Genomic DNA, 26,662 nt, shown 5'->3' on the forward strand with positions numbered 1-26,662 from the left:
GTAAAAGGGACTACATTCTGCCGAGATAAAGGTAAATGAAGTCCACTACTCTTAATATTCTCCATCATAGTACACCTCTAGTGTTTTTATATTTTCCAAGTCTGATTCAAAATCTTAGGTCGGAAGGCATCTTAAAAGTTACCAAATACAACCCCGAGGTTGTATATGAGACTTCGTTCTAGCAGGTTCTTAACCAAGCATGCTTAGTAATACCATGTGCCCAGATGGGGGAAACATAATAAACCCACCAGTAAATGACTAATACTGGATTTAGATTTTAGATAAGCCTAAAAGGCACATCACCATATTTTCTTTTGGAGATCTCCATTTTAAGTCTCAAAGTGCTGAGATTTTCTTCAAGTCTAAAAAAAACAAAAAACCTCCTTTGCTTCTAGGTGTTCACTGTCAAAACGTAATTATTTAATAAGTCATAATGAATATAACCATAAAATGACTCTCGTTTTGAGAAAAGAAATAACACAAACTACAATGGAATAGGAGCTTGCAATTTTTTCTGGGAGAGGGGCAGATAGATTTGGCAGCCAGATTTTTAAATACGCTATCAGCGGTGGGGAAAACAATCACATAGAAACACGGATGACTCTAGAGAGTGAATCCCGGGAACAGGTGCCCTTACCAGGTCTGTGAAAATGCTGGGGAGAGCGAGACGTGGTTGGAGTGTAGCTGTGACGGCTGTACACAGGGGAGTTGATGGAGCCCTGGCTGGTGGACCGGTGGATCATCCGGTCCCGCCCATCCTGGTACCCCTGGAAGCAAGTGCAAGAAAGTGGGAGCACAAGGCATACATGCAGGCTGTTGTCAGGTTCAAGAGAAATCAAGTTGCACCAAAGTCACCCAGGAACTATCCCGTCTACCTGTTCATGTATACACTTTGGGGCCATATTCCTTAAATAGGTATGCAAACAAGCATTCCATGGTTAGTGCTTTTTGTTCAAAACCTGTAGTGTTTGCCTTGACCAAGATTTTAAGATGTAAAAAGGATAAACTCCAGTGTTGATAGAGCTCTGGGAAAAGAGGGAATAATTCCAATGACCACGCTTATATTGTGCTTTTCAGTTTTACAAAGTCTGTTCACATAGGTTGTATCATCAGATCCGCATCATAAAGAAGGTAGCACACATGGTATCACCTCCCTTCTTCACAAATGCAGAATGTTTCAGAAGGTTCCACGCAGGTAAGAGACCCGTGTGGAGGTGTGTGCAGGTGGAGCCTGCTTCAGAACCAGCCTCCTGACTCTCATCTCATCCCTGGATCCAACCACCAACCCACACCATCCATGCTGTTGATCTGGTGATGTTTTACGTTGATTTTCCTGGAGGACAAGTTTGTGGTGGCCTCAAATCCAGTAATTCTACTTCTACTTTAGGAAGCAAATTCCAAAAAGGAAAAAAAAAATTTTTAAACGATCTTTAAGTGGAAAAATTTCCTCAGATATTTATAATGCCACCATTTATAAAGACAAAAGTTTGTATTACGTGCTCAACAAAACTGGGGAATAATTAAGTTATGGCATATCAATTTAATGGACTACAATAGCACCACTAGTCTGTCACCATGTCCAAATCTAGAAAAGAATATTGTAGGTGTAAAGTATAAAAAAAATCATACACACACAAACAAAACATAAAACTTTAAAAGAATTAGAAGAGTACAAGGAACGTTTTACATTTTAGGAATCTGTTGCCCTATGAAGTTTCTACTAGCACAATAAAAACAAAAGTTTGAAAGAATGCATGAAAAAGGACTAAATTAAAACCTCAAAAACTATGGATGTGTGCAATTTGAGAGCAAGAGGCAAAAAAACTTTGATTTGATCCTAGTTGGCTGTAACAATAAATTAAAACAACAACAAAACACAATTCCCCCAATAATGTGCCTCAACCTATTATTATTATTTCTATTTTTGACAAGTGGTCAATAATAGAAATTAATTCTTCATAACTTCAGTTGAAAACGATCAGAATAGTCATAGAAATTAGTTATTCACAGCACTCAATCATAAACCACAACAATACGACAGAGATTTTACCATCTCAAATTATTGTGATTACCTGAGATCAGTCCAGTTTCATATAGACTATCCAGACAGTTACTTAGCTTTAAGACAAGACTACTGATTTTATTTATTATTATTTTTATTATTTTTAGAAGGGGGTAGACCTAACCCCTGAGGAGTTTGCTCATTGGATACATAAGGAAATACAAAATAATAAGAAGCACGCTGAACAAACAATCCCTTGATTATTATTACCTGTAATAGCTTAAATGAAAGTGCTAGGTTAGACCCGGACCATGCTCAGATTTGAGTTGGTCTGAGCTTAGGCCACCCTCCAAGGGAAAAATTATGCTGGGACAACAGAAAGTGCTTCTAAGACCTCTGGTCACCAAGCACCTCTGTCACTGTGGGTGACAGCAAAACCAAGACACTCCTGGGATCAGGGGTATAGTGTGAAGGGGCTGTTTCATTTTATAGAACAGTATCATGAGCTTCCTGAAGAACCTTTAATAAAATGGGTTGGGAGAGTAACTAATTTGGGGGCTCTGTCTTTGGTGCTGGATGCTGCAGAGGGGAAGAGCATGTTTGGGCTGACAGGGGACCCACGGCTCACTATGGAACCATCACTGACAGCTCTATGTGATCCAGATACTCAGGAGGTTATTCCCGAGGGAACAGCCAGCCTGGTGGACTTGATAAAAGCCACTATAAGGTCGATTTACCCTGAGAGGGGGGGACAAGACGATTGATTTTAGACTAAGAGAAGTGGTCTCCCATGAAGATGGCTCTGCTGATAGAAACACCATGACCACTGCTGGCCATTTCAGATAATCAGTAGGTTAGGATTCAGATCAATCAATTATAGATGAGAGGAGAGAGCCCAACATCGGGACAAGTGGCCCCATTCTCCACTCTCTTTCCTACCACTCAGAGGTGCAGGGTAAGACTGGTTTTATTCCCTAGTCTCCATTTAGAAAGAAATTTACTTCTGGGTCTTATATCTTACACGTAAGGAATCTTACATTCATCATAATCTTGTACACGGGTTTTCTGTTCTTTTGTTTAATGTCCTTTTGCAAAAATTTGAGTCTAGGAATGGTCCAAGTAACTCCCCAATTCCACCCATTATAATTTTCAAAAATGGCACTTACTTCTGCTGATGGAGTAGGAGACAAAGTCCTTGGAGACTAGAAGAATAAAAGAGATTTAAAGTCACAATGTTTATTAGCTCATTTTCAGTTTTAATTACAGTTGCTTATCAGAATCACCTGGAAACATTATTCAAGATACACATGCCAGCACCCTTGCCCATCCCCTGTCTTCTGATTCAGTAAGTTGAGAGTGGGGCTCAGACAGGTACATAAGGACAAAGCTCCTACGAGACTAGGGCACATGTCTCTGCTTAAGACGCATGGGTTTTGGAAATATGTTGCGATGCTTTAGGTGATTAAGTTAGAGAAATTGGAACTATTTCCCCTATATGCTCAAACTATGCTGTTTACTACTGTGAGTTACAGTGTCTGCTGAAACACAGAATTTGGTAAACACAGTTGTTGACTAAATTATAACCATAGTAATCACCTGAGATGTTATGATGACCAGGTCTGTGGCATTCTCCCCAGTGGCCTTGCCAACCTCAACACCATTCACCTTCTGGCTTTCGTCTTTCCAGGCACACAGGCTTCCTCGGGGCAGTCAGTAGACCAACCCCTCTCTCACCTCAGGGCCTTTGCACTTGCTGTGCCCTCTGCCAGCAGTGCTTTCCACTCAGACACCTGCAGGGCTCACTCCCCATCCTCAGTGAGGTCTCTACTCAAATGCACTACCACACAGAACCTTCCGTGATCCTCCTGCCTAAAGTAGCAACCCGGCCCCGGCATGCTTTCTCCTTACTCAGCTTCATTTTCCCTCACAGCTCTATCACCCTCTAAAATTATGTGATGTATCTGTCTGTTTATTATGTCTCCCACATTACACTGCAAGCTCCATGAGGGCAAGGACTCCATTCATTTACAACCAAGTATTCCCAGCGACTGGAGCAGCTCTTGGCACATATTAGGTGCTCAATAAATATTTCCTGAATGAATGATCGAAATGTTTATGATTAAAATGCAAAAAGTTTTCAAATAGAAATGAAATGCAAACAAAGCATTCTGAAGAACAGGGCCCGTGGTGGATTTCTGTTTCAGAATTTGCCTTTTTTTTCCAAATTTACAAGAAGCTGCTGGCTGTCTTGCACTCCAGACTTCCTTGAGCCCCATGGTCTGGTTTGATCGGCTTTCTGGAGGCACAGATGGCTGCACAGAACTTCAAGCTTACTCCTCCAGGTTTCTAAAATGGCAGTAGATGGATTCTCTGGAAGAAGTGTTAATAATTAAAGGAATAAATAACTAAATAGCTTGCAAACTTGTCTAAGTTGCAAGATCCATGCGTTGGGGAAGAGTTCATGAATACGTCTGATCAGAGGGCCTCCTTGCATCCAGACTTTATGCTCAGAGAAACCCACAGGCCTCGTTCTAGGCTATGATGGTAACAGTGCTGATTATGATGGCAGCCAGCATTTTTGCTGAGTACTTATTACGTGCCAGGTATTGTTGTAATCTAAATATTTCACTTAATCCTTACAGAAAACCTCTAAGGGAGGTATTACCATTATCTTGAGTTTACAGATAAGGAGACTGAAATATGTAATTTTCCCAAAGTCATATGGAGAGGAAAACTCAGCCTGGTTCCAAACCCAGAAACTTTCACTTCAAAGCTCAAACTTTTGGGCCCAGAACACCATAAAGCAACTCACCTCCCCTTGCTTGTGTGACTTGAACACTAGGAAATTCTCATCCACTTGCTCAAGGACCAGCCCCTATGCACTCTGCTCAGGAACCTTCCTTTGCCCCTTATCCTCTCTGAAGCTCTGCCACCCAAAGGCAATTGAACCACCCAGACCAATCAACCTGCTCTTGAGAGAGGCTGAAGATGCAGTTACAGGGGCATGACCACTAGGTGGCACTACATGAAAACAGACACCACTTCCTGCCCAAAGGACCATTTCAATACAGATACTGTGTGTGTGTGTGTGTGTGTGTGTGTGTGTGTGTGTGTGTGTGTGTGTGTGTGTGTGTGTGTGTGTGTGTGTGTGTGTGTAAATACAGACATGACTATAAAACAATAAATATTATGCATACATTATTGAGAATAAATTAAACAGAATTGCCATGTTTTCACGAACTTTCTTCATCTAAGATCTTTAAGCACTGTGATGTTACAGATTATCGGTTTTAGCCTTGGTTGAAGGACTGATTTTGGTCCACTACTTGGGAAACACCTCTCTGAGTGGACTCAAATCAGTCTATAGATGATTCCAATTTACAAAACAAAAGAGGAAAAGTTTAAAGTGAGTTGAATAGGCCAGGGGAAACAGACCAGAGCCCATGAGACCTAGGGGACAGAGAGGGGAGGGTCACCAGGGGCTGAGGCTGAGCTCCAGCCTGTGGACCATTAATGTTAGGAGAGTATTAATAAGCCCCAAGAAGACAGGTAAAAACAACAGTAGTAACTGCCATTTTCTGAACATTTACCACCAGTCTGGCTCTCTGCTAATTGCTTTAAAAATTAGTTAATGTAGATTAGCTTTAACAGACGATAAATTATCTAGATATATAGATAATTAATCTTTAATAGATAGCTTATTTAATCCTCACTAACACCCCATGAGGTAGATTCTGTCATTATCTGTTTTACAGACAAGAAAACTAGGATCAGAATGGTTGTCTCATGGTCAAAGTCACACAACCAGCATGTGGAGTTCCTGGGTTGAGCCCAGGTAACTTGATTCCAGAAGCCCAGCTCATACCACGGTCCTATACCGTGGCCCAATTCTCTCTACTTTTTCTTTTCTTGTACATTCTATCTTATGATGTTGAAAACTGCAGCTGTCAAAATTTAGGGGTTGTGATCTCTCTCCTCATGATCCCCATGGATGTACTTCAGCTTGCGCCAAAACCAAGACCCCATCCCCCCACCCACCGAGGACTCTCCCTCCCTTACTCCCTCTGCCCAGCTCACAGAGTCTCCCCTGACAACTTTGGCTTCCTTCCCAGCATGCCGGCTCTGCTATCCTACAACCTGGTACTGATGCTTACTCATCCTGCTCTGTCGTTTTCTGTGGTTGGTCTGCTCCCCTACCTCTCCATACCTCTCCAAGGGCAGGGATGGTGTGATAGGTTTTTGACTACCTCAAATCACCTGGTACAGAAGCCTGCAAACAGTGGGCAACCAAAAGGACCCTCTGATTTATTTTGATTCCAGTCAGTAGTTTTTATACATGTGCCAAAGAGAAACAAGTTGTACCACTCACAACTTCTGGGAATTTATTACCTCTCCCAGGCTCTGCCTCTCCTGTTTGTCATCATAGCCCGAAGAGTAGAAAGGCTCATAGGTAATAAGATCTGGACGTTCAATGTCATAAATTGCCTTGACCTTGGGAATGGCTGCTAAATCCTTGTAATCCAGGATTTCATTGTCCACTTTTGCCTGCCAAAGTTAAAGAGAAAGAAAAAAATCACTCTGCCGTCTCATCTTCAGGGAACTATGGTTAGCGCATCTCATGTCTTGTTTAAAAAGTGAAAACCTTAAAAGCAAACAAAACCCAAAACACTTTGCTTAGCACGGTCATACTCTTTATAAAGTTGCCTGTTTAATACTCGCAGACATAGAGAACAGACCTGTGGTTGCCTAGGGGGAGGGCAGTTGGGGGCGGGAAGAATTGGGAGGTTGGGATCAGCAGATACAAACAGTTATATATAGAATGAATAAACAACAAGGTCCTACTGTACAGCACAGGAAACTATATTCAATATCCTGTGATAAACCATAATGGCAAAGAATATGAAAAATAATGTATATACATGTATAACTGAATTACTTTACTGTACAGTAGAAATGAACACAACACTGTAAATCAACTATACTTTAATAAAATAAATTAAAAAAATAAAGTTGCCCATTTATACCAATATTAATCACATTTTCAAAAAAGTCACCAAAAGCTTAGGAAGAAGTCTATTCATCAAGTAGAGAAGCCTGCAAACCTTCAGGATAATTTCCTAAATTTATTACAGAGAAGGAAAAGCTCAAACAGATAGCCAAAAAAATCCTCCCAGATGGCTAAAAACAAGAACTGCATATTTAATGAACTAAATATTTAAAGACCTCTGTGGCAGAATTTAAAGACACTCAGTATCAGCATTATAAAATGTATAATTAATCCCCAAATATCTATATGCAAGTTAGGTACAACAATTTTTTAAGTCCTGCATCGTATCACTGCACTTTACAGGTCATCTACTCGTTCACTCTATACCAATGGTCACATTCACATAAACCCTTGATCACGTGGAGGAAAATGGGATTGAGATGGCTGATCTACAAGAATGAAAACTGGATCTCATAACAGAAATAAAAATCATTTTGAATTCTTCACTTTTGGATTATCCGGTCCATGCTTACCAGCTGCTACCGCCCCTGGTCCGGAAGTGTCTCTTCCAGAAGTAGATACTTACATAGATAGTATGACCTGGGGACCCAGGGATACTGGAGCCTGGTCTAGAATAAATGCTTTCGGAAGAAGTCCTGGTAGGCTGTAAAATAAAGAGTGACTTGTAAGATTTCAGACCATGGCTTCAGAATCAAGACTGGCCTAAGTTCCTACACTTTCCTAAAGACTAAGCTGGTTAAAATGAGAGAGATGTAACTTTTCTGAATATGGGAAAATAGAACCTAGAAAGAAAGGTAAATGAGAACTAGTTGTACAATCAGCCTTGAAAATGCATTTCGGGGCTTTTCTTTTTCTCCTTGTCTCCTACAAGGGGACACATTCTAGCACATTCCATCTCCATGGCCACAATCCTGGCCCCAGTCACCACCTCTGCTGGTCTGCACTCCTGCAATGGCCTCTCCTGTGGGTTTCCTGCCTTCATTCTCTCCCTCTTCAAATCCACTTGGCACCCAGTGGCCAGAGAGATCTTTGAAGAATACAATTTGGATTGTCACTATCCTGCTTTTGGCTTCAGGGTCCACATAGAACGAAATCACAGTTCCCAGGGCCTCGGGATTTTGTCCCTGCCTTCCTTCCCCCCATCACTCACTACCCACTGTCACTCATAGAACATGGTACATGTCACTGCCTCAGGGTCCTTATCCTTGCTGCTTCCTCTGCCCCAAATGCTCTGATACCCAATTTTACTTGATTTTTTTCCCCTCCTTCAGTCTTGGCTTAAATATCACCTCCTCAAAGAAGCCCTCCCTGATCTTTCACTCCAGAGTTGGTGACCTTGTTATTTTCTCTCACAGTACCATTCATGTTTTTTTGCTTCATGAATAAAATGTATAATTCTGTATTTGTTGGTTTCATCATCATGTTAATCTCCCTCACTACCTTTAGTTATGACCTCTGCCCTCAGAGGGTTTATCTTCTCACCACTGTATGCGCCCGATGTTTTACACAGGTACAGAGAAGGCATAAATATTTGTTGCGGGAATGAGCTAGAATTTATTATTTGTAAACAAATACTCAGTTTGTGGATACTTGACTCATGTCAGTTGCATGTTTTGAGCCTTACCATGTGGAAGGTCACTGAGGTAAGGTTAGTGGTCGGCTGCTGGGGAAGGTATAAGAAAGTAGACTTTGTAATAGAGGCTGGAGAACCCTGAGAGTGAGATGGGAGCAGGAAGAAAAGGCATGAGCTGGAATTAACTGCCCCCCACCTCTGCTTGGTATGTTCTGGAAAGCTCTGCAAAGAAACCCAAAGGCCTGGTCTTGGAAGATCTGCTCCCCTCCGCGCAGCTATTTCTTGGAGAGGATAATTTATAGAGCTATGTTAGGAATAACAGGACTTTTCCTCTTTGGTACTGTTTCTGCTGATATTTTGGTACCTCAAATATGAGTCTAACTGAGTCAAAAAAAACCCTCCTAAAAACAAGGATGTTGCGTCACTATGGAACTCACATCTGAAACAAGGAAAGCAAACCCGCCTGGCCAACCAGAAGCAGGCAGTGATTATACTCGCCCTGACAGTAAGAATTCACTAGAGGGCTGGGGTCAGTTGCTCTCGCCAGTGTCCCTGGTATCTCTGAGACAGGAGGGTGGAGGGGGTAGAAGAAAGCACACGGGGTACAGTGGAGGTGTGCCAGGCTCGACACTTCCGTCCCTGCCCCCCCCAGACCTGCCTCATACAAGCACTTTCCTCCTCAAGTGACAATTTTCCCATCACAGGCATATCTCAATATGAGAAAATCCCCAAATCTGAGTATAATGAAAAAGAAAGGATTCACATAATAACACTACTCAAAAAGTCCAACTCCTGGACCCATTTCCCAATCAAATTATAGAAGTGACACCACCAAAGTGCAGCCCTCCTTTAAAAAGAGATGCCACCCCTTCAGAAAGCTGAGCCAATAACCATCTCTGTGGGATAATCATTAACTACAGGTAGTCCTTCAGCTTCAAGTGGCCAGGATCTAACATTTGCCAAACTCAATATAAAAATGAAACCTCTTATGTAACAACATAAGAATATTAATAGCAGCAAACATTTACTGCCCACTTACTATGTAGCAGGCCCTGTGCTAAGCACTCCCCAGGCATGCTCTCATTTAATCTTCTCAATAACCCCAGGAAGTAGGTACCGCTAATATCATTATTTTATAGATGAGGGAAAAATCACACACAAGTAGGCAAGCGTCAGGATTTGAAACCAGACACCTTAGAGGCAGAGCCCAAGCTCTTAATCCCTGCGCTAAATTTGCTGCCCATGTTGTAAGGCGTGTGTGGCCATTTATTTCTCATCAACATAGCTTTGGGATAAATGAGGTGAAAGTAAAAGAAAAATATTGAGATGAACTAGCAGAAAAAAGTGCCTGCTAACTGAAAATGTTTTTGCTGCCACTTATAAGCTTCTAAGAAGCCTGTAACAGCTCAGTGTTAGGGTGGGGTGGGAGAGGGTGCACCCTAGGACAGTCTAACATCTTCGGTTGCTGGCGTTGCTATGACAACAACAAGGTCTGTTTTCATTAAAAGCAGTGAGGACACTGTGTGAATAGCTAAAGTGCATACGGAGCTTTGGGGCCTCTTCCATGTTACTCATCCTAATTTTTGTCAAATGTGAGCCAGGGATCCTTTCTGTCTTTCCCGTAATGATGCACCTGGGGATGGCTCTGAAGTGTTTTGTTCTCTGGCGTACTGTGCAAGCCGATAGGAACGGAGCTGGGGAAGAACGTGCGCACAGGTCAGAAAGGGGCCCTGGGTGCCCTTCCAGGGATGGAGAACTTCGTGGAAGGAAAAGGCCTCTTGGCTGAACCAATGTGTCCCAGCTCAGTCTCTCTCCTTTCCTTCTTCACTGGATAGAGTATTCTGTGAGTGGCACAGGCTTTCTCTGAAGCATTTATCTTATTCATTTACCCTGTTAATAGTGTAGGGCTAAAGGTTTTAAGTTATCCGACAATCTGAATTCTTGTCAAGTCCCATTTGATTCTTCAAAGGTGTTCAGATCAGAATCACCTCCAATTCGCATACAACTCTCCTGGAGTCTGTGATTCCAAAATAAAGATTTTAGAGTTTCATAGTCGGTATTTTCATAGTCAGTTTGTGAAGTCAAGCCAATGTTCACCAAATCCACTGCCGCCCCGGCTCTTGTTAGAGAGCTCACTCGGCCCCGTGCATCTTCAGACTACTTAGAGTATTGGAGAAACGCTTACAGTACCTCTCGGAGGTTCAGAATCTGCTCTTTCTTTCACTGCATTTGCCACTGTTTGCTTTTGCTTCCTTCTGACCTCCTAACCTTACTGTAAACTTTACTTCCGTAGGCATCTTGTTTGTGGGTTATTCTTGCTTGCCTATTTTCTTACAATGGTCTTTATTTTCCTGTTTAAAATGAAATAATGGGATAAAACACACTTCTGTAGAGTATAATCTAGTGGGGTTAAATGGCTGGTTTCGGAGTCAAATACCTTGGCTCGCACACTGGCTCTCCTAGTTGTGTGACATTACATGAGTGTCTCTTTCCTTTCTCTCTTTTTTTTTTTTTTGTTTTACTTTTAACTTCCTTGAGCTTCAACTTCTCTACTTATAGAATGGAGGAGAGGGTACTTACAACCCCTAGTTCCTAGGGATAAATGAGACAAGACATATAAAGCTTCAAGCACCTTGCCCAGCACGTGGCAAAGACCCAGCATTTTCCAGACACTTGACATTAGACTGGGGTTCTGAGCCAGTTCATCTCAAATAGTGGAGGGAAGCACTGCCTCTGTTTTGTTCCTCGTGATAGGATAGTCCTTTCAGATGTGAGCTCCACAGACCAGACTTCCCTAGAGCTCTCTGCAGCTGCCACCCTTGGAGGCCTTCCCATACCTTGGAACGCACGTATGTTAACTATCTCAGCACATGGGGGCAGCAGCCCCACCTGGAGCTGACAAGTGTCCTTCCCCTTCTTGAGAACTCCATGGAGTGAATCTATATCCTTCCAAGATGGTGACTTCCTGCTTACGTCTTGGCTCTAGTTACTAATGCCCTTCCATGACAGATGGCAAAGAGTTGCACAGGCCTGTCTGACCTGCCAGTATAGTTCCTGGTTCACTGCCCCTTGAACTGTGCTCCAAGCTTAAATGGTACACAGGGATGCCCGCTTTTTGCCACACTCCCTAATGGCTCCCAAAGTGTATTTGTTCAACCAGCAGAGGTTAGAGCTCTCTCCCTTATGAAGATCATAAAATTACTTCTAAAAACTGGACTATTAATTTTGGAGTTTGAATCTCAAATATTTAGAATTTTACCTTTCAATTCTAAACATCTAGACTTGTAAGCGTGTTGAATTTTATTTTTGTATGTGTTTTAAAGTGTTAATCAAAAGAAGCCAAATCCTAATATTACATCATATGACAAAAGAAATCCAAGTGTTAAGACCTAAATGCCAACGTAATTTGAGAGAAGTATTTTAGAATAAGAAAGAAAAGAAACATGCTGAATTTTAAATGAACGTCTTGTTTATTAATAATGTACCCCTTTTCTTCTTCTAGCTGTATTTTCCCTCTAATTAATACATAACTTGCTGAAGGTCTCTGATGGCCTTCATCTTCAAAAGGCACAGAGCTGTCTTCCAACACAGCTGCTCATATCCACACAGTCAAATTAAAACTCATCTTAACCTCAAAAGCAACAACTTACTGACATGTTTTCCCTCTTTCAAATCCCACTGACAGTTTCTTCTTTATCATTAACTTAATTCTAGTGTCACCTCTTTGAACTGTAACAAAGCTACAGATGGTCCATATTTCCACATGATCCTTATGTGCAATTATTTAACCTAAGTTACTATTTTAACCTATTCAGATATCCAAGTTAACAACAGTGATTCATCAAACTAAACCAAGAACCCAAATGGGCCAACAGCCTTTGTTTCTGGAATTCTCTATGAGAGCTATGATGGATACCCTCTTGCCGATATTATAAATGAAGATAATTTCAAATTTGTATCCCCAAAGGTATGCCCACTTCTGTTCTACAGAGAAAAAGCAACAAGGATCTGTGGTTAAGCTGTTAAAGCAGATGCAATTTACTTACTCTCCTTTAATCACTTTTTCCTTCATGCTTTACAGAAAAAAACAACTTGAAAGCACAGCTGGAAAAATTCAGTTCTTTCTTTTGATGCCATCTTTGGAGGAAAATAAAAAGGTAGAGGGAAGGGTGGAAAGAGCAAGGTAGATATAGGAAGGATTATAGACTGGCTGTGATCTTTCAAAGTATTTTGCCAACAAGATTAGGCAAATCATTTAATCCTTATTTTGGTAACAAGAGGCAAGGATCCCTCAGAAAGAACCTTGTAGTTGTATGTGGCTGTCCTCCCTCAATCTCTCATGAGGAAGGGGTCTAAATCTACATTTATTTCTCCAGCACACCTTCACCTACGTACTTTTGATTTCAAAAAGGCTTTTTATTTTCCTCAAAGGAAAAAAATGAATCAACAAAGAGAGGTCTCACCTGACTAGTAGTTCATTTCAACAGTAAAGAGAAAAAAATGGCATTTGATCACTAATAGCAGGTGCTTGAAAATGCAAGTCTTTTTGTTTTCTGTATGAAACGTTTTAAAAAACCCTCTAACTACCTTTCACTTGATATTTTCCCTTACGCCTTGACTTTGTCCACCTGTTCTACCCTGCAGAAGGCGTAGTCACAGAATGAAAATTACATTGAACAGATCTTTTTATGTTTCCACCCCAGCTCTCAACTTTCTTTAAATGTTCACCGTTGAAAAACACTTACCAGAGCTTTGCCGGGAGATTAACCAGAGAAGTGACATTTTCCGATTACTTCCAATCGCGGGCCACCAGGCACACTTGGTCCCTTCTTAGAAGGGGAGAGCTGGAGAGCCCTCTGCTGCCCCTGCCCTCCCCCCATTCAGCAGGAGCAGGGGTGCAACAACTACGTTCATCTAATCTGCATTCATCCAAAGCCATGCTCTAAGGGAGAGAACTACAGGCAACTGGCACCCAGAGCGGAGAGATCATACGAACACCTACAGGACAACTACCGATATAAGGTGATTGACACCTTATACGAAGTGCTGCTAAGGCTGACAGTACCTGCCTTGGGTTTTTGCTGAAGTTCACCAGACAAGGTGGTGATAACAGCTGCAGAAGAAGGAATACTTTTAAAAATCTGCATATACTGAACGTTCACTGCTAAGTCAAAAAAGGAACTCCTTTTGGTTCTTTTTTTGTTTTTGTTTGTTTTTTGTTTTATTTTTGGCTGTGCTGCACGGCTTGTGGGATCTTAGTTCCCCGACCAGGGACTGAACCCACACCCTAGGCAGTAAAAGCACAGAGTCCTAACCACTGGACCGCCAGGGAATTCCCAGGAACTCCTTTTGGAAAAAGAAATTTGTGTTTGTGAGGAAGCAGGAGGGACTCACGGGCACACATCCCCTTCTCTAGAGCCAGGTGCACAATGGCCATCAGCCTTTACTATGGCCAAGAGTCCCCACTGTCTTTGCAGGATAAATCTTAACACCCATACATTCTGATGAATTGTAAAGACACACCAAAAAGAATAAAATTTTCAAACAGAGTGAAAGCTGGGAACAAAGTGGTATGTATGGTAGCAACGTTAATAAAACAATAACCAACAGCATTATTTCCTTGTTCTAGACATACTTAAAGCCTCTAATTAGCTCCTTTGTAGAAATATACACATGGTATTTGTCGGGTATATTATGGGTTTGCAAGTGCATACGTTATAATATAGTGAATGTTAGTTTCAGAAGAAAAAAAACTCATGCCCATTTTGGATGGCAGCCATTCATACTTCAGCCTCCAAAGGCACAACACAGAAGCCCCTTTTTAGAATGTAAGCAAGTGATCCACTCCAGAATATTACAAACTTGGTCCTGGGAATACCGTGTGCTTTGTTTATAATGCATTACACAGGAATTATAAATGCTCAGTACCAACTTTTACCTATAGACAAAATTTGCTATTCCTATAAAACTCTTCCAAGTAAGCAAAACCAGAGTATGTTTTTCTTAGGTAATTCTACTTTCACCATTTTCTTTACATATAATTCAGCAAGAGGAAAGAAGGGAGATTTCAGAATATAAATAATAAAATGAGTTTCCTCCACAGTAAAACAAGGCTTATTTCAGGGGCATGGAGTGCTGAATGTCCCTGCAAGGTGTACAGTTTACCTAACAACTAAAGCTGCTTGATATTATCTGGTGAAATGAGCTGCTGTGTAGGCCACAATATTTAAAAGATCAAAATATCTGGGTGGCTTGAGAATTGCTTTGGCGTTTTCAGGCTTCTCGAATGTTCTCCTGAGCTGTTCCTCAATGGCCAACGGGTAAAGCAAGACCTTGTCAAATAGCCTGTTTTCTCTGCCAGGTCCCAAGCTGTTTACACCTCTCTGTGATGGGGCTACAGTTGACCTCATTGATATTTAAGGCTGGATAATGGGAATCAGATGTCCCTTTTGAACAACAGGATAGGAAGAGAGAAGTTTTTTTCAAGACAGACCCTCGCCCCACCCTCTTCCTCTCTCCCCACCACTTCTCAAGATGATCCATGTCTCTTAAACTTAACGGTCTGGAGAAGAGCAAAAATTATCACATTTGGTGGTATTTTTCTTCAAGTTATGAAAATGAATCACTTGGCGATAGCCTTAGGCTACCAACATAAAACACTATCTGAGTTATAAAGTATACTTTCAGGGAAAACCCCAAAAGCTGTTGAAGAAGCAACTTCTTGCCAAGTAGGTACTAATTCTGAGCACTCACTTGCAGTGGGGACGATCTTTGGCTCTTCCTCTGGATTCATGACCCTATAAGTTTGCTGTACGTGAAACCCTGCCACTGGAGCTAAAGCTTTAAGATAGATGAAGATTATATGACGTATACATGTTGGATGTAACCCAGCATCACGGGCCAACACGATGCACTCGAGCCCTGGAGTCTGCAGTTAAGTCTTGCTGTTTATGACCTGCGTAGCCTTGGGCTGACTTCATTCTGTAGATGAAGAAACTTAGCAGGTTGATATCTGAAACGTTTCTTTCTACTCTGAAACTCTGTACTTCTAACTACTTTTCAAATCCTTTAAAGAAAGAAGGTGAAGTTTTAATAAAAGTAGATCCAAACCAAAACTCTCCTGGGCTGTAGTACAGTTCTGGCAGGCACGGAAAACAGGCACAGGCACAAAGCCTGGACTAAAGAGCTGTGTTGCGACCCTGAGTTGTCAAATGGGTTTCGTCTGGACAAAGATAGGATTGCGGAAAGTCACTCGTAATTTAACAGGCCAAGGTTTAAACTGATTCTAAGAGACCCCGAGAGAAGGTCAAGTGTGTGCAGGGAGCATACTCCCCTGCCTTGCTGCTCATCTGGAGAGCAGGCCGAGGACCTTCCCCGTTCCTGCAGGATGCCCTGGGCAGGTGGTGCTGCCCTTCAACACCATCTCTTCCTTATACACTATCAGACTTAGCCAGTATTTCACGTTGTCCTCTTTTTGCCTTCCCAGGTTTCTCTCTCACTCTCCCTTGGTAGGACAGTGGAAAGAACATGAGTTATAGGCTCAGAGAGACCTGGGTTCCAATCCCAGCTCTTCCACTTACCGCTGGGATAACTCTGGGCAAGTTAGTTAATGATGATGGGTCTCAGTCTCTCCATCTGTAAGATGGGTATCAGGATAGCTACTTCACGGGGATTCTTAGGGAGAGCCAATGAAAGTGTATGTCAATCCCCCAGCCTCTTGCAGAGCTGGTGCCTGGTCTTATTTGTTTCCTTTCCCACTTCGCTACTCCTTCCTGGAGCCAAAGCTCTCCCTCCCGAAGCACTGCATTTCCCCAGCTCCATACTCCTGCCGCTCTCTTCACCAGGCCCACCCCTTTCTCATCATCTCTACATGTTCAAATCCCATTCAGCCTCCATAACTCAAATCAAAGACCACTTCTCCTAGGAAATGCCCCTTGACCCCCTTCCCTCATCTGAACTTCCTTGATCTTTATGATCCATATCCTGTGATACGTTTCTATATCATTTTATAATTATTTACCTGTCTTTTCTTCCTTACTATACCTGGGTACTTAGCAAATATTTGTTCAACGAACAAATGTGTGAGCATAGGACCAAAAGGGTAGCTTCCAATGTGCTCACTGTACGGAAGACAATGCTTTAGCCACTGCTCTAAATGAAAACATTGTCCAGAGAAGAAAACAGCCAGAATCAGAATGTGAGATGCACTCCGTGGGGTGAGAAAAAGCATCTGCCTCTGCAGGAGCCCGGAAGTTATGTGGGGAAAGCAGCAAGGGGAGGAAAAGCGACAGAAGCCTGGGGCCCAGGACAGTGGCTCCCAGCCTCAGCCCAGACACAGCGCCAACCTGCAGAGACGGGGACCATCCTGTGCGTCGAATCAGACTTTTGGGATAAAAGAAATCAGATGGAGAACGACGGATGTTTCGTGGCTGCCATGAAACATGAAAAAGGGAAGAATGAACAATGAAATAGCCTCGATTCAGAAACACTATCAAAAACAGAAAAAAACCTTCAGGAAACCTAATTTGATAAGTGACAAGTGACATCACTTTAGTTGTGTGTGTGTGTGTGTGTGTATTTTTGGGGTCCATGTTTAAAAGCATAGTACCTGGTCTTTTTTCTTTCTTTCTTTCTTTCTTTTTTTGGCTGCGCCGTGCAGCTTGCAGGATCCAGTTCTCCGACTAGGGATTGAACCTACACGCTTGGCAGTGAAAGCGCGGAGTCCTAACAACTGGATCTCCAGGGAATTCCCTGACTGGTCTTCAAGTTACAGTATGTTTACCTATGTTCCAACCCACCATCGTTCCTTTCCATTTATTCTGGCTTAAATATTCTGATATGTGAAGAGTGAGAAGCCAATGAAGCCATTGAGAGATGTTCTTAAGAATCTGTTATTACAAAAGCCCCACAAATTCTTGAAGTACCAAGAACGTGGATTACTCAGTGGGGTTGCCAAAAGATTCTTAAAACATTTTCATTTTGCTATAGTAACTGCACTGATGTGACACCCAGTAAACGGCCTGGAAATCCTGGCTCAAGACTGTCATCTGGAGACACACCCTTAAGAGAGCACAAGATTTACTCCTTCTTCAAAAATCTAGCCTCTTTTAAATCCCACCAGCGTCAGCCGGTACCCCACCTGGGGCACGTCAGAACCTCTTTCCTCGGAGGTACGTCATCCTACTTATTTCTGGGTGAGTGAGCTGAGGGCTGGGCTGACCTCCCAAGTGGTAAATGTTGGCTTTAGGAGAAAAGCTTTGGAATTCTCTGGGAAGTTTCACTAAAGGAAGAAAAAAACAACAGGTCCTCTTGGCCAGAATGAGTGGAAGTATCTCACTAGTTGTTTTCATAATCTTATCCATAGAGTTCCATCAAGATGCGATCAAGAGTGTTGATTTTTTTTAAAAAAATCACTTTAGTAACACAATCTGCAAATGTAAGCAATCCTTATACAGAAAAGACACATTCCATTCAGTCTGGCCACGTTAGTATTCCTCTCTTCATCTCCCAAAACACTTCATCGGGGATGAAGTAAAAATGATTATGCAAGAAACTGAAGCAACACTGTAAAGATAGTGCCAACCACTAGCTACTTGGGTGGTTTTGGGGAGTATCCACAAGCTATGCTGTGAATTTTACATTCTTATGATAAAAGTGACAGTAAGTACTATCTTTAATGTTCTAATATTTTATAATGACAACCTGCTTTCAAAGCATCCATGGGTCCTCAAAAATCCCAGAGTCTGGTGACTGTTCCAGTGTGTGCCTGCCTGACTGACTGACAGATGGGAGGGTTAGGTACACATGCTCAAGCTGAAACTCTATGTTGAAACAGGGACCAAATCATCCTGATATTGGTGGACAAATTCCTCTCCAGTTTGTCTGGTCTTTATTCAATTATTTTGAGAAAAAGTGATTTTTTTCCCCCTACACTTAAAGTCTGATTACATTAACTGAATTCTAAGACAACTGCTTTTATTCAGGGTCACAGGCAAGGGACAAGTTTCTAAATTATGCAAATGGCAAAATATCTCCATCTGATCTTACAGATGCCAGCTGAAGCAGAAAAAAAAGCAAAGGAAATAAAGCTCCTGGGCAGACCTGAGCTTCACTGAGAATAAAGGAAAGATACTGGAAAATGAAAATAAGAGCTGTCATTCCCAGGGTGGCAGGCCAAAAAAAAAATGGGTCTCACTGATAATCATTTCTCTGAAGCCAAGCCACCCCTTCACAAGTGACACATTAGTGATCGGGCCACATCGATGCAGCAGCTGTGCAGCTGCTGGGGATTACATACATCGCTCCTTATGTCTGCTCATGGCAGATCAAGAAGAAATGATACCACATTCTAGAGTCTTCTAGAGTCTGGCTTTCAAAACAACTTCAGGCCATTCTTTTCCCTGAGGCACCAGGTGGCCTAGTCAACCTCCAGTTTTTCCAAGGGTACCACTAAGGTAGCTAAACTGAGGGAGTATAGACTGGGGTCCAGTCTGATTATTGCTCTGAAAAATACTTCACAGCCCAAGTGAAAAACTGGGGGCATCTGAGTAAGATACAGATTATGATCATGGCCTTGCAACTGTGTACAGCTCTTTGCTTTTTAAACAGATAAAATATTGTCACCTGGAGGTGATCTGAGAATTGAGTAAGACCAGGGGAAGGCTTTAGAAGTGAGAGGTTAAAAAAAAAAAAGAAAAAGGAAAGAAAGATAAAAGAAGTGAGAGATAAAGAGAATCTATCCTCTTGCCCGAGTGGTCCATGTTCTAGGGAGTTACAAAAACATTTTGATGCTACCTAAGGTTTAAGTTACAAACACAATCAAGAATACCTGTTTACATTGACACATATGGGCTCATCATGATTTTCCCCAAAGGTTTTATCTGACAAATCATCAGCTTTTGGAGATGGAGGCCACTCGGTGAATTTGGATTTGAGAGGCCAATCAAACGTAGAAAGAGCTGGGCAATGGCCTCAGAGTTTGGGTTGGAGTGATATTATGGACAAAGTACAAAAAAAGCCCGGTGATGAGGTCACCAGATGTTGGACCTAGAACTTGATGAAACGTTTTTTCACATCTGTAAGGTTTGACTTTTCCCTTGAATGCTTTCCTAAGAACCTGACTTATGAGGCAAGGCTTATTTTCTCCAACACAAGCATTTGGAACAAAAACCACCGTTGATTTAAGGTAGGAGGGAACCTCCTTTCTTGGCCAAATGGCCTTTCCACTTAGTCTGCTATAGAGGAAAAAAAAAAAAGTTATAAAAAAGTACTTTCACCCAAACTCCAGTCCCCAAAATTAGTGACTACAAACACAGTGCCCAGCAAGTACACCTGGCATCATGGCACTATTGCCTTCCTTACCCGCAGTTTTTCCTCGGTCTTGGTGGATTGCTTACAGTCGGGATGCCAAACAGTAGAACCTGGAAAGACAATGCATGGCTAAGAATAAAGGAAATGGAAAGCAGCCACACTCCTATTAGATAGAACTTCTGAGAGTGTCCCTGTGCCCAAGTGAATCATGACAGTTCAAACTCCAGGGGAGTTTTCCACATCTGGTCTGAACCTGTTCTATAACAGTCATAATCCTAGACCACAGAGACCACTAATTGGGCACAAGAGTGTCTTGATGAAAGAGACATTTAGTTCTTGACTGGGTGGTGGTTTTTGTTTTTGTTTTTGTTTTTAAACTGTATCATTATCCTTTAAAAGTAATGTCTGTGTGCTTAGCAACAGCTGCATTTAATTTCAGAAATATAAGCCATAAGCCATGCTTATATAACATCAAAACAACCAAGCAATTTAGATGAGGGCAATAAAGTCAAACCAGATCGTCTATAACCAGAAGCAAAACTCACTGAATTTTTTGTTGATCCAACAGACATAGGAAATCAATCTAACTAGCAGAAAGGTTGAAAGTTACATTACAAATCCACAAGTTTTCCTTTAACTTTTAACCTTTGAATTAACTGCAAAAAGTCTTCACTTTTAAACTAATGAAGGCACTAATTAAGTGTCATTTTCTGTTCCTGGGTTAATGCCTCACTTTATAGGAGTGTAAAGCACTTTCTTAGACGGTACCAGTACCAAAGAACTAAGCAAAACACTCATATCCAATCAAAAGCTCTTTTCTTATAAGAATCAAATGTCTGCCTATATGATTTTTTTACACCTAGATAGACAATCTATGTAATTTATGGCTAAGGCCTATATGTAAGTCTTATATGCTCATATAAGGGTATGTTCAAATGTGGGAATGGGCAGAAGAACTTGAAGAGGGACTTAAAAAGACCTAAGCGAATAAAGTTACTAAGTTGAAGACTCACAGACTTAGAGAATGAACTTATGGTCACCAGGGCGAAGGGAGGTGGGGGAGGGATTGTTTGGGAGTTTGGGGTTGACATGTCCACACTGCTAGATTTAAAATGGATAGCCAACAAGGACCTACTGTATAGCACAGGGAACTCTGCTCAATACTCTGTAACAACCTAATTGGGAAAAGAATTTGAAAAAGAATAGATACACATATCTGTATAACTGAATCACTTTGTTGTACACCTGAAACTAACACAACACTGTTAATCAACTACACTCCAACATAAAATAAAAAGTTAAAAAAATCTGAAAAAGTTACTAAGTGGAAAGCAGTAAGTACATGATATAAACTTAATAAGAATCTCAGTATGAATATTAGACTTTCTACATTTCATTGTTGAAATCTTTCTCTCTTCAAGCAGCAATCTGTGTGTACTTGAAAAGTATCAAATTAAAATAACTCTCGAATTATTTTACACCACTGAACTAAAATACTATTAAATTAATGACAGGGAAAATACATTTTATATCAGAATAATACTTTAATCCCTATTTAGCAGTAATTGCTATCTTGCTTAACCCAGGGCCAAAAAAAAAAAAAAAAAAAAAAAATCAAACCAACCAAAACCAGGCAGACACACAGTCCATTCAGCACTAGCATTTACTCTGAGGCTGGCTACGAAGCACAGGAAATCGTCTTAATATGGAGAGCCAAGGGCCGGGGATCAGGGCCGGGCCCAGGAGCTGCGTGGTGCTGTGGAGGTTCTACTGAGTGGGCGTCCTGGCCCAGAATCCCGGGTGTGCACATGGTGTCACACTGTTCTCCAGAGGTCAGACACATAGGGAATGTGAGCCAGAGAGAACATCTGATGCTGGGGAAGATGAAACTGCTCATTCTTCAAGGATATGCCAAGAGGGCAGGCAAAGAACACAGAAGCCCAACTCCAGGAGAGATTTACAACAATCCCCAAATTCTGAATGTAGCCCAAACTAACAGAGTTGTTTATTTGTAGTATGAATGTGCTGCACTCATGCACAGCCTGAAATCACCCTCTCTATTCAGCTTCCAGAACCATGTGAACGTGCAGAGCTGCACCCAGACAGAACCCTGAGTCTCGGTTCTCAGCAGACACAGGGGTGACATGCACTCTTGGGACTTTGATTGTGAGTGCTGTAATTGACACACTCATATCTAAAACAGAGCCTGGAGACCAACTGAAGAATAAATCTGCTCCATGCTGAAAATATAAACCGACACCTGCTTATTGCTTTCATGGAGTCACAGCCTGTCCTCAGGGGAAATGCGTCATATAAAGCACACGTGAGACCACGGATTTGGTGCCTCTCACTTGCCCTTATTGGGCCCTTTAAAATTCAGTGAGATTTTTAATCAAAATTTTTCAGAGAGATCCTTCTAAAGCTAAAAGGATGTTTGGGTTGTCAATTTCTCATCTAGCTAGCATTTTTAAGGGGAGAGTAGCCAAAGCTTTGCTCTAATACTCAAGAATCGTTTCCAGAGACTTTTCTTAGTTGCATAAAAACAAAAATTGAGAGCAAAGCAAACCATTCATTAAAACTACACATAGTGTTACATGCAGAGAGAGATGAAGAAATGACACGTAAAGGCCGATGAGACCCAGTAATTAGCGAAACTGAATAAGCAACAGCTCTTGTGGTTCTTGCTAATTTTACTGATAAGCCCTTGTCTATTTAATGACTCTTTTTCCCACTAAAAATAGTAAAATGCTTGCACAGATGGTGCTGTTTGACTGGAGGAGAATCCTCCCCTAAAGCTCTCTGAGAAGCTTCAGAATTTTAGAGGAGACAAAAGCTAATCATAGCTGTACACTGGGAAAATTTCTCAAAATTATTTTCATTAAAAAAAAAAAAAAAATTGAATGGCCCTCTGGTAATGAGCCCTTCCTTGGCACCAGAAACTTCTCAATTTCTCTGTCAGGGACTTTGGGTGTGTTCTCTCACTCTCTGTCCCTCTCTCTTACACTATGACAGCTATGTCCTCTTTGGGATGGGATGAAGTACATCTGTGATGCAATCCACCAAATATGAGATTTTCTTCTTCCTGAAAGCCTGGATAAGAGCAGCCTGGGAGGCCCCCCAAAATCCTTCCCCCAAGACAGTTAAGTGAGAAGAGACAAAGCAGCCATCCAATGTGTAACATTTCTAGAAATGCTTTTCCTCTTTTGATCTTTTGTTTCCCAAGCATATTCCTGGGGGCTGGGTGGGAGGAGGGGTGGGAGGAGGGGGAGCTGATTTTCACTCTTGCCTAACCTCCATAGCAGCAAACATCAAGTCCAATTCATTCATCCAGAAGCAACACACCGGCTCTGTTAACAGTCTCAGGGGCTCACTGCCAGGATGTCAATTGCTTGGCTGATTAATACTAACTGATGAGGTAACATTTGGCTACATTGTAGCCCTGCAGCTAACGAAATGCCTCCTTCTCTAAAAACCAACATCGCAAGGTTTTCTTTCCCCAGGTGGGGAGAACTTAACTGGATTCTTGAGTCCACCTTACCTTGAAGATACATTTCCTCTCCTTCTGTGAACATCTGGTTGCATCTGCTGCATCGTGCACAGCTAGGGTGGTAATGTTTGTCACCTGCCTGCAAGAGAAGAGGTAGGAAATATTTTAGTCTATTACTGGTCACTGCTCCCAGCCTCTTTTCTGGATGTGGGAATCTGGAGGAAAAGAGAAGAAGCTAAGGCAGGAAAAATAATTGTCCAATTGACCAAACTTCCTATACCAACAGCCCTAGAAGCTGAAGCTGATCCCACTGGATCTGGGAGGGGCTCAAAGACCAGCTACTTGTGCCTGCCATGTGAGGTTGCCTTGCCTCTTGGGGTTTCTGGCATCCAGTTGTCTCTCAGCTTGGGCTCTCCTGGATGGTTGCCAGTTATACAGCATGAGCCTGAGATGAGCCAACTCCATTTCCCAAACAAGCCCACCTCAAAAACATTAACATCCAAACTGATGTTGGAGGCCAGTGTTGGTTTGTACTAAAGCAATAAAAAGAAAGGATCCTATTTAGCAGGTTCTTGCTTTCCTAGCTAAACAGTCTGAAAATAATATAATCTACCCAGCTTACATCAAGATGAGAAAAACCATAGTAAAAACATCATCCGCTGCTTTTTATCTTGGAAGGAGCCCCAACTCTCTTCTCTGCTGCTTATAACAATCTTTTGCCAAAGTCTCATTTTAATTGTTTTCTGAAGAAGGCATGTTACTGAGGTGGCTCTGCATTATTCCTGAGCATTTCACATTCTTAAATATGACAGATGCCACCACAGTGGGTGTTGACTTCCCCAAAGCAAAATGTCACTGGACACAGGGACAAATCTGTAGACAGGTGCCAAGTCCCATTAGAGTCATGCTCCAAATGCATGCCCGACAAAGCAAAATCCTTTCGTCCACATCTTAGCAAAAAGTCTCGCCACCCAAAAATTATCATATGTACTCTGCAATTAAATCATTTCATCAATCGACCATAAAAACATTTCTTTTGCATTAACTGTGCACAAGGCACTGCTGAGAGCCCAGAGTTAGAAGTGGCTTCACCCTGTGCCTGCGTGAAATCTCAACAGGAAATCAGAGGTCAGGTAGTGATTCCTTTCTCACACCCTCCTGTAGAAACTATGAAACCAATTAGCTACTAGAGTGTGAGATGGTGGTCAGCTACTCAAGATAACCCAGTGGAAAAAAAATGGAAGTTATTTACAAGTAGAAGCCAGGAATGAAATCTTTTCAGTGGTGCCTGCCAGAAAATTCCAGAAGTGGAATTTTGCTCTTATCCACACAGCATTCTTTATTTATTTTTTCAGCAGGGGGGTGGTGGTGGGGGGTGTAGGATGGGTGGGGGGGGGCATGTGAGGGGAGTATAGGAAATGTTCACACAAAGTAGCCCTTTCTCTTCGGCCATCCAGGGTCCAATGTGAGTGAAAGGAGGAAGAGAAAATATTACTCATTTCTAAACTGTGTTGGGTCAGCTGGGATATCAATGCTGAGAGGTCCCAGGCATTTGGACAATCTCTGAATTCTCAAGGAAAATGTAGGGGACAGAATTAAGGCCCCTTGATGGGAATCTGGTGTAGTCTGCAGTGAAAAGCACACGCCCTCAGTAAGCTAGAAATAGAAAGAAATTTCTTCAAGCTGATAAAGCGTATCTACCATATTTAGTGGTGCAATATTAGAAGCATTCTAATTAAAGATAAGAACAAGGCAGAGATGTATACTTTCACCAGCGCTTTTCTTTATGGTTTTAGTCCTAACCTATGTGATAGATCAAGAAAAAGAAATCAGTATAAAGGTCACTAATAAAAGAGTTCAGTTAAGTAGCTAGATAAAAAATTAATATATAAAAACCAATAGTTTTCCTATTCACTAGTAATACAAATTAAGTCCAGGTGATGGGAAAACAGGTCCCTGTTTGTAATATAGCAACAAATAAACCCTTCGATGAAAGACCTACATAAGGATCTTAACTGATGGGCATGAAAGACTTAAATAGAGACATATGGTACTTGCGGATGGGAAAACTAAATATAGTAAAGATGCCAAATTATCCAAAATGAACCTATTAATGCAATATATTCTCAGTCAAAATACACACAGGAGTTTCTTTTATAGAACTTGACAAGCTGATTTTAAAAGTTCACATGGAAGAAAAATTGCACAAAAATGTAAAAACTGCTTTGGAAAAGAGAGCGGCAGTGAAAGGGGTTTTTCCCTTCCCAAATAAAAAGTTATTCTAAGGCTAAAATAATTAAAGTGTTCTAATATTGGTGCAGGGATAGAAGATAAATCAGTGGGACAGAAGAGAGGAACCAGGTGCCCAGCCATAGATACAACAAGAAAATTATGATAAAGGTGGTGTTTCAAATGAGTTGAAAGAAATGGGTTATTCAATTAACGGTGAGAACAATGAGTTTTTCACTTAGAAAAAGTTAAATCTAGATTCCTAACTCACAACCTACACAAAAACAAATTCTAGAGAGGTACAAAGTTAAAAGTTGAAACAAAATCATAGAAATATTAGAAGAATATGAAGGAGACTGTTTTTAACAAACTCGGGAAGGCTTTCCTAAGCAAGGCAAAGCCTAGAAACAATAAAGATAAGTATTGACTGTGTACGTGTGCCTGCACACATACACACATGCACACACAATCTCTAGACATAAAACAAAGTTACAGACAGGGATAAAATATCTGTCATGCATTTCAGAGAAAAGATTACTATCCAGAATTTATAAAGAGCATCTACAATGAAAACTAAACGGCAATATGGGCAAAAGGCAATTTCCAGAGGAAAGGTAGATAACCCCCCAAATAATTAGCTCAACCCCACCAGGAATCAGGGAAGCACAATTTAGAAAAAGAGTGTTTTTCTTCAACAAATTGGCAAAGATAAGAAGAAGACTAATGTGAGGAAACAGGCATTCCCACACACTGTTGGTGAGCAAAATTCTTTTTGGAAAGCAATATTTATTGAAATTTAATGTGTACGTACATATTACTCCCTGATGAACAATTCCACTTGTAAAAGCCATTCTACAGAAATTCTCACACATGTGCCCAAAAGTGTATGTATTAAGGGTATTCAGTTTTGAATCATTTATAACAGCAAAGAACAAGGAAACAGAAGCAACCTAAATAAGAAAGTAGTGAAATAAAATATTGACTCATGTAGCCATTAAAAGAAAGAAGTAAATGTATATGTATTTATATGGAAAGAGTTCAAACAAATACTAC

The 26,662-nt window shown here is 41.4% G+C and overlaps 1 protein-coding gene across 2 annotated transcripts in view; it reads right to left on the reverse strand.

The window, feature by feature from the left end:
* ABLIM1 (actin binding LIM protein 1) overlaps positions 1-26,662 on the reverse strand; it is a 183,862-nt gene that overhangs the window by 27,645 nt on the left and 129,555 nt on the right. Inside the window, exons 7-13 of one of the 2 annotated variants that reach the window (XM_068548618.1) lie at positions 23,432-23,519; positions 19,945-20,003; positions 16,929-17,012; positions 7,576-7,653; positions 6,392-6,547; positions 3,169-3,204; positions 638-767 (exon numbers count right to left, since the gene is read on the reverse strand). In XM_068548618.1, coding sequence (XP_068404719.1) covers positions 638-767; positions 3,169-3,204; positions 6,392-6,547; positions 7,576-7,653; positions 16,929-17,012; positions 19,945-20,003; positions 23,432-23,519 — 631 coding nt within the window. The remainder of the gene's footprint in view (positions 1-637; positions 768-3,168; positions 3,205-6,391; positions 6,548-7,575; positions 7,654-16,928; positions 17,013-19,944; positions 20,004-23,431; positions 23,520-26,662) is intronic. The other variant, XM_068548619.1, reaches the window with a different exon arrangement.

The sequence above is a fragment of the Eschrichtius robustus genome, chromosome 7 (assembly GCF_028021215.1).
Source record: "Eschrichtius robustus isolate mEscRob2 chromosome 7, mEscRob2.pri, whole genome shotgun sequence".
In the NCBI taxonomy this organism is placed as follows: domain Eukaryota; kingdom Metazoa; phylum Chordata; class Mammalia; order Artiodactyla; family Eschrichtiidae; genus Eschrichtius; species Eschrichtius robustus.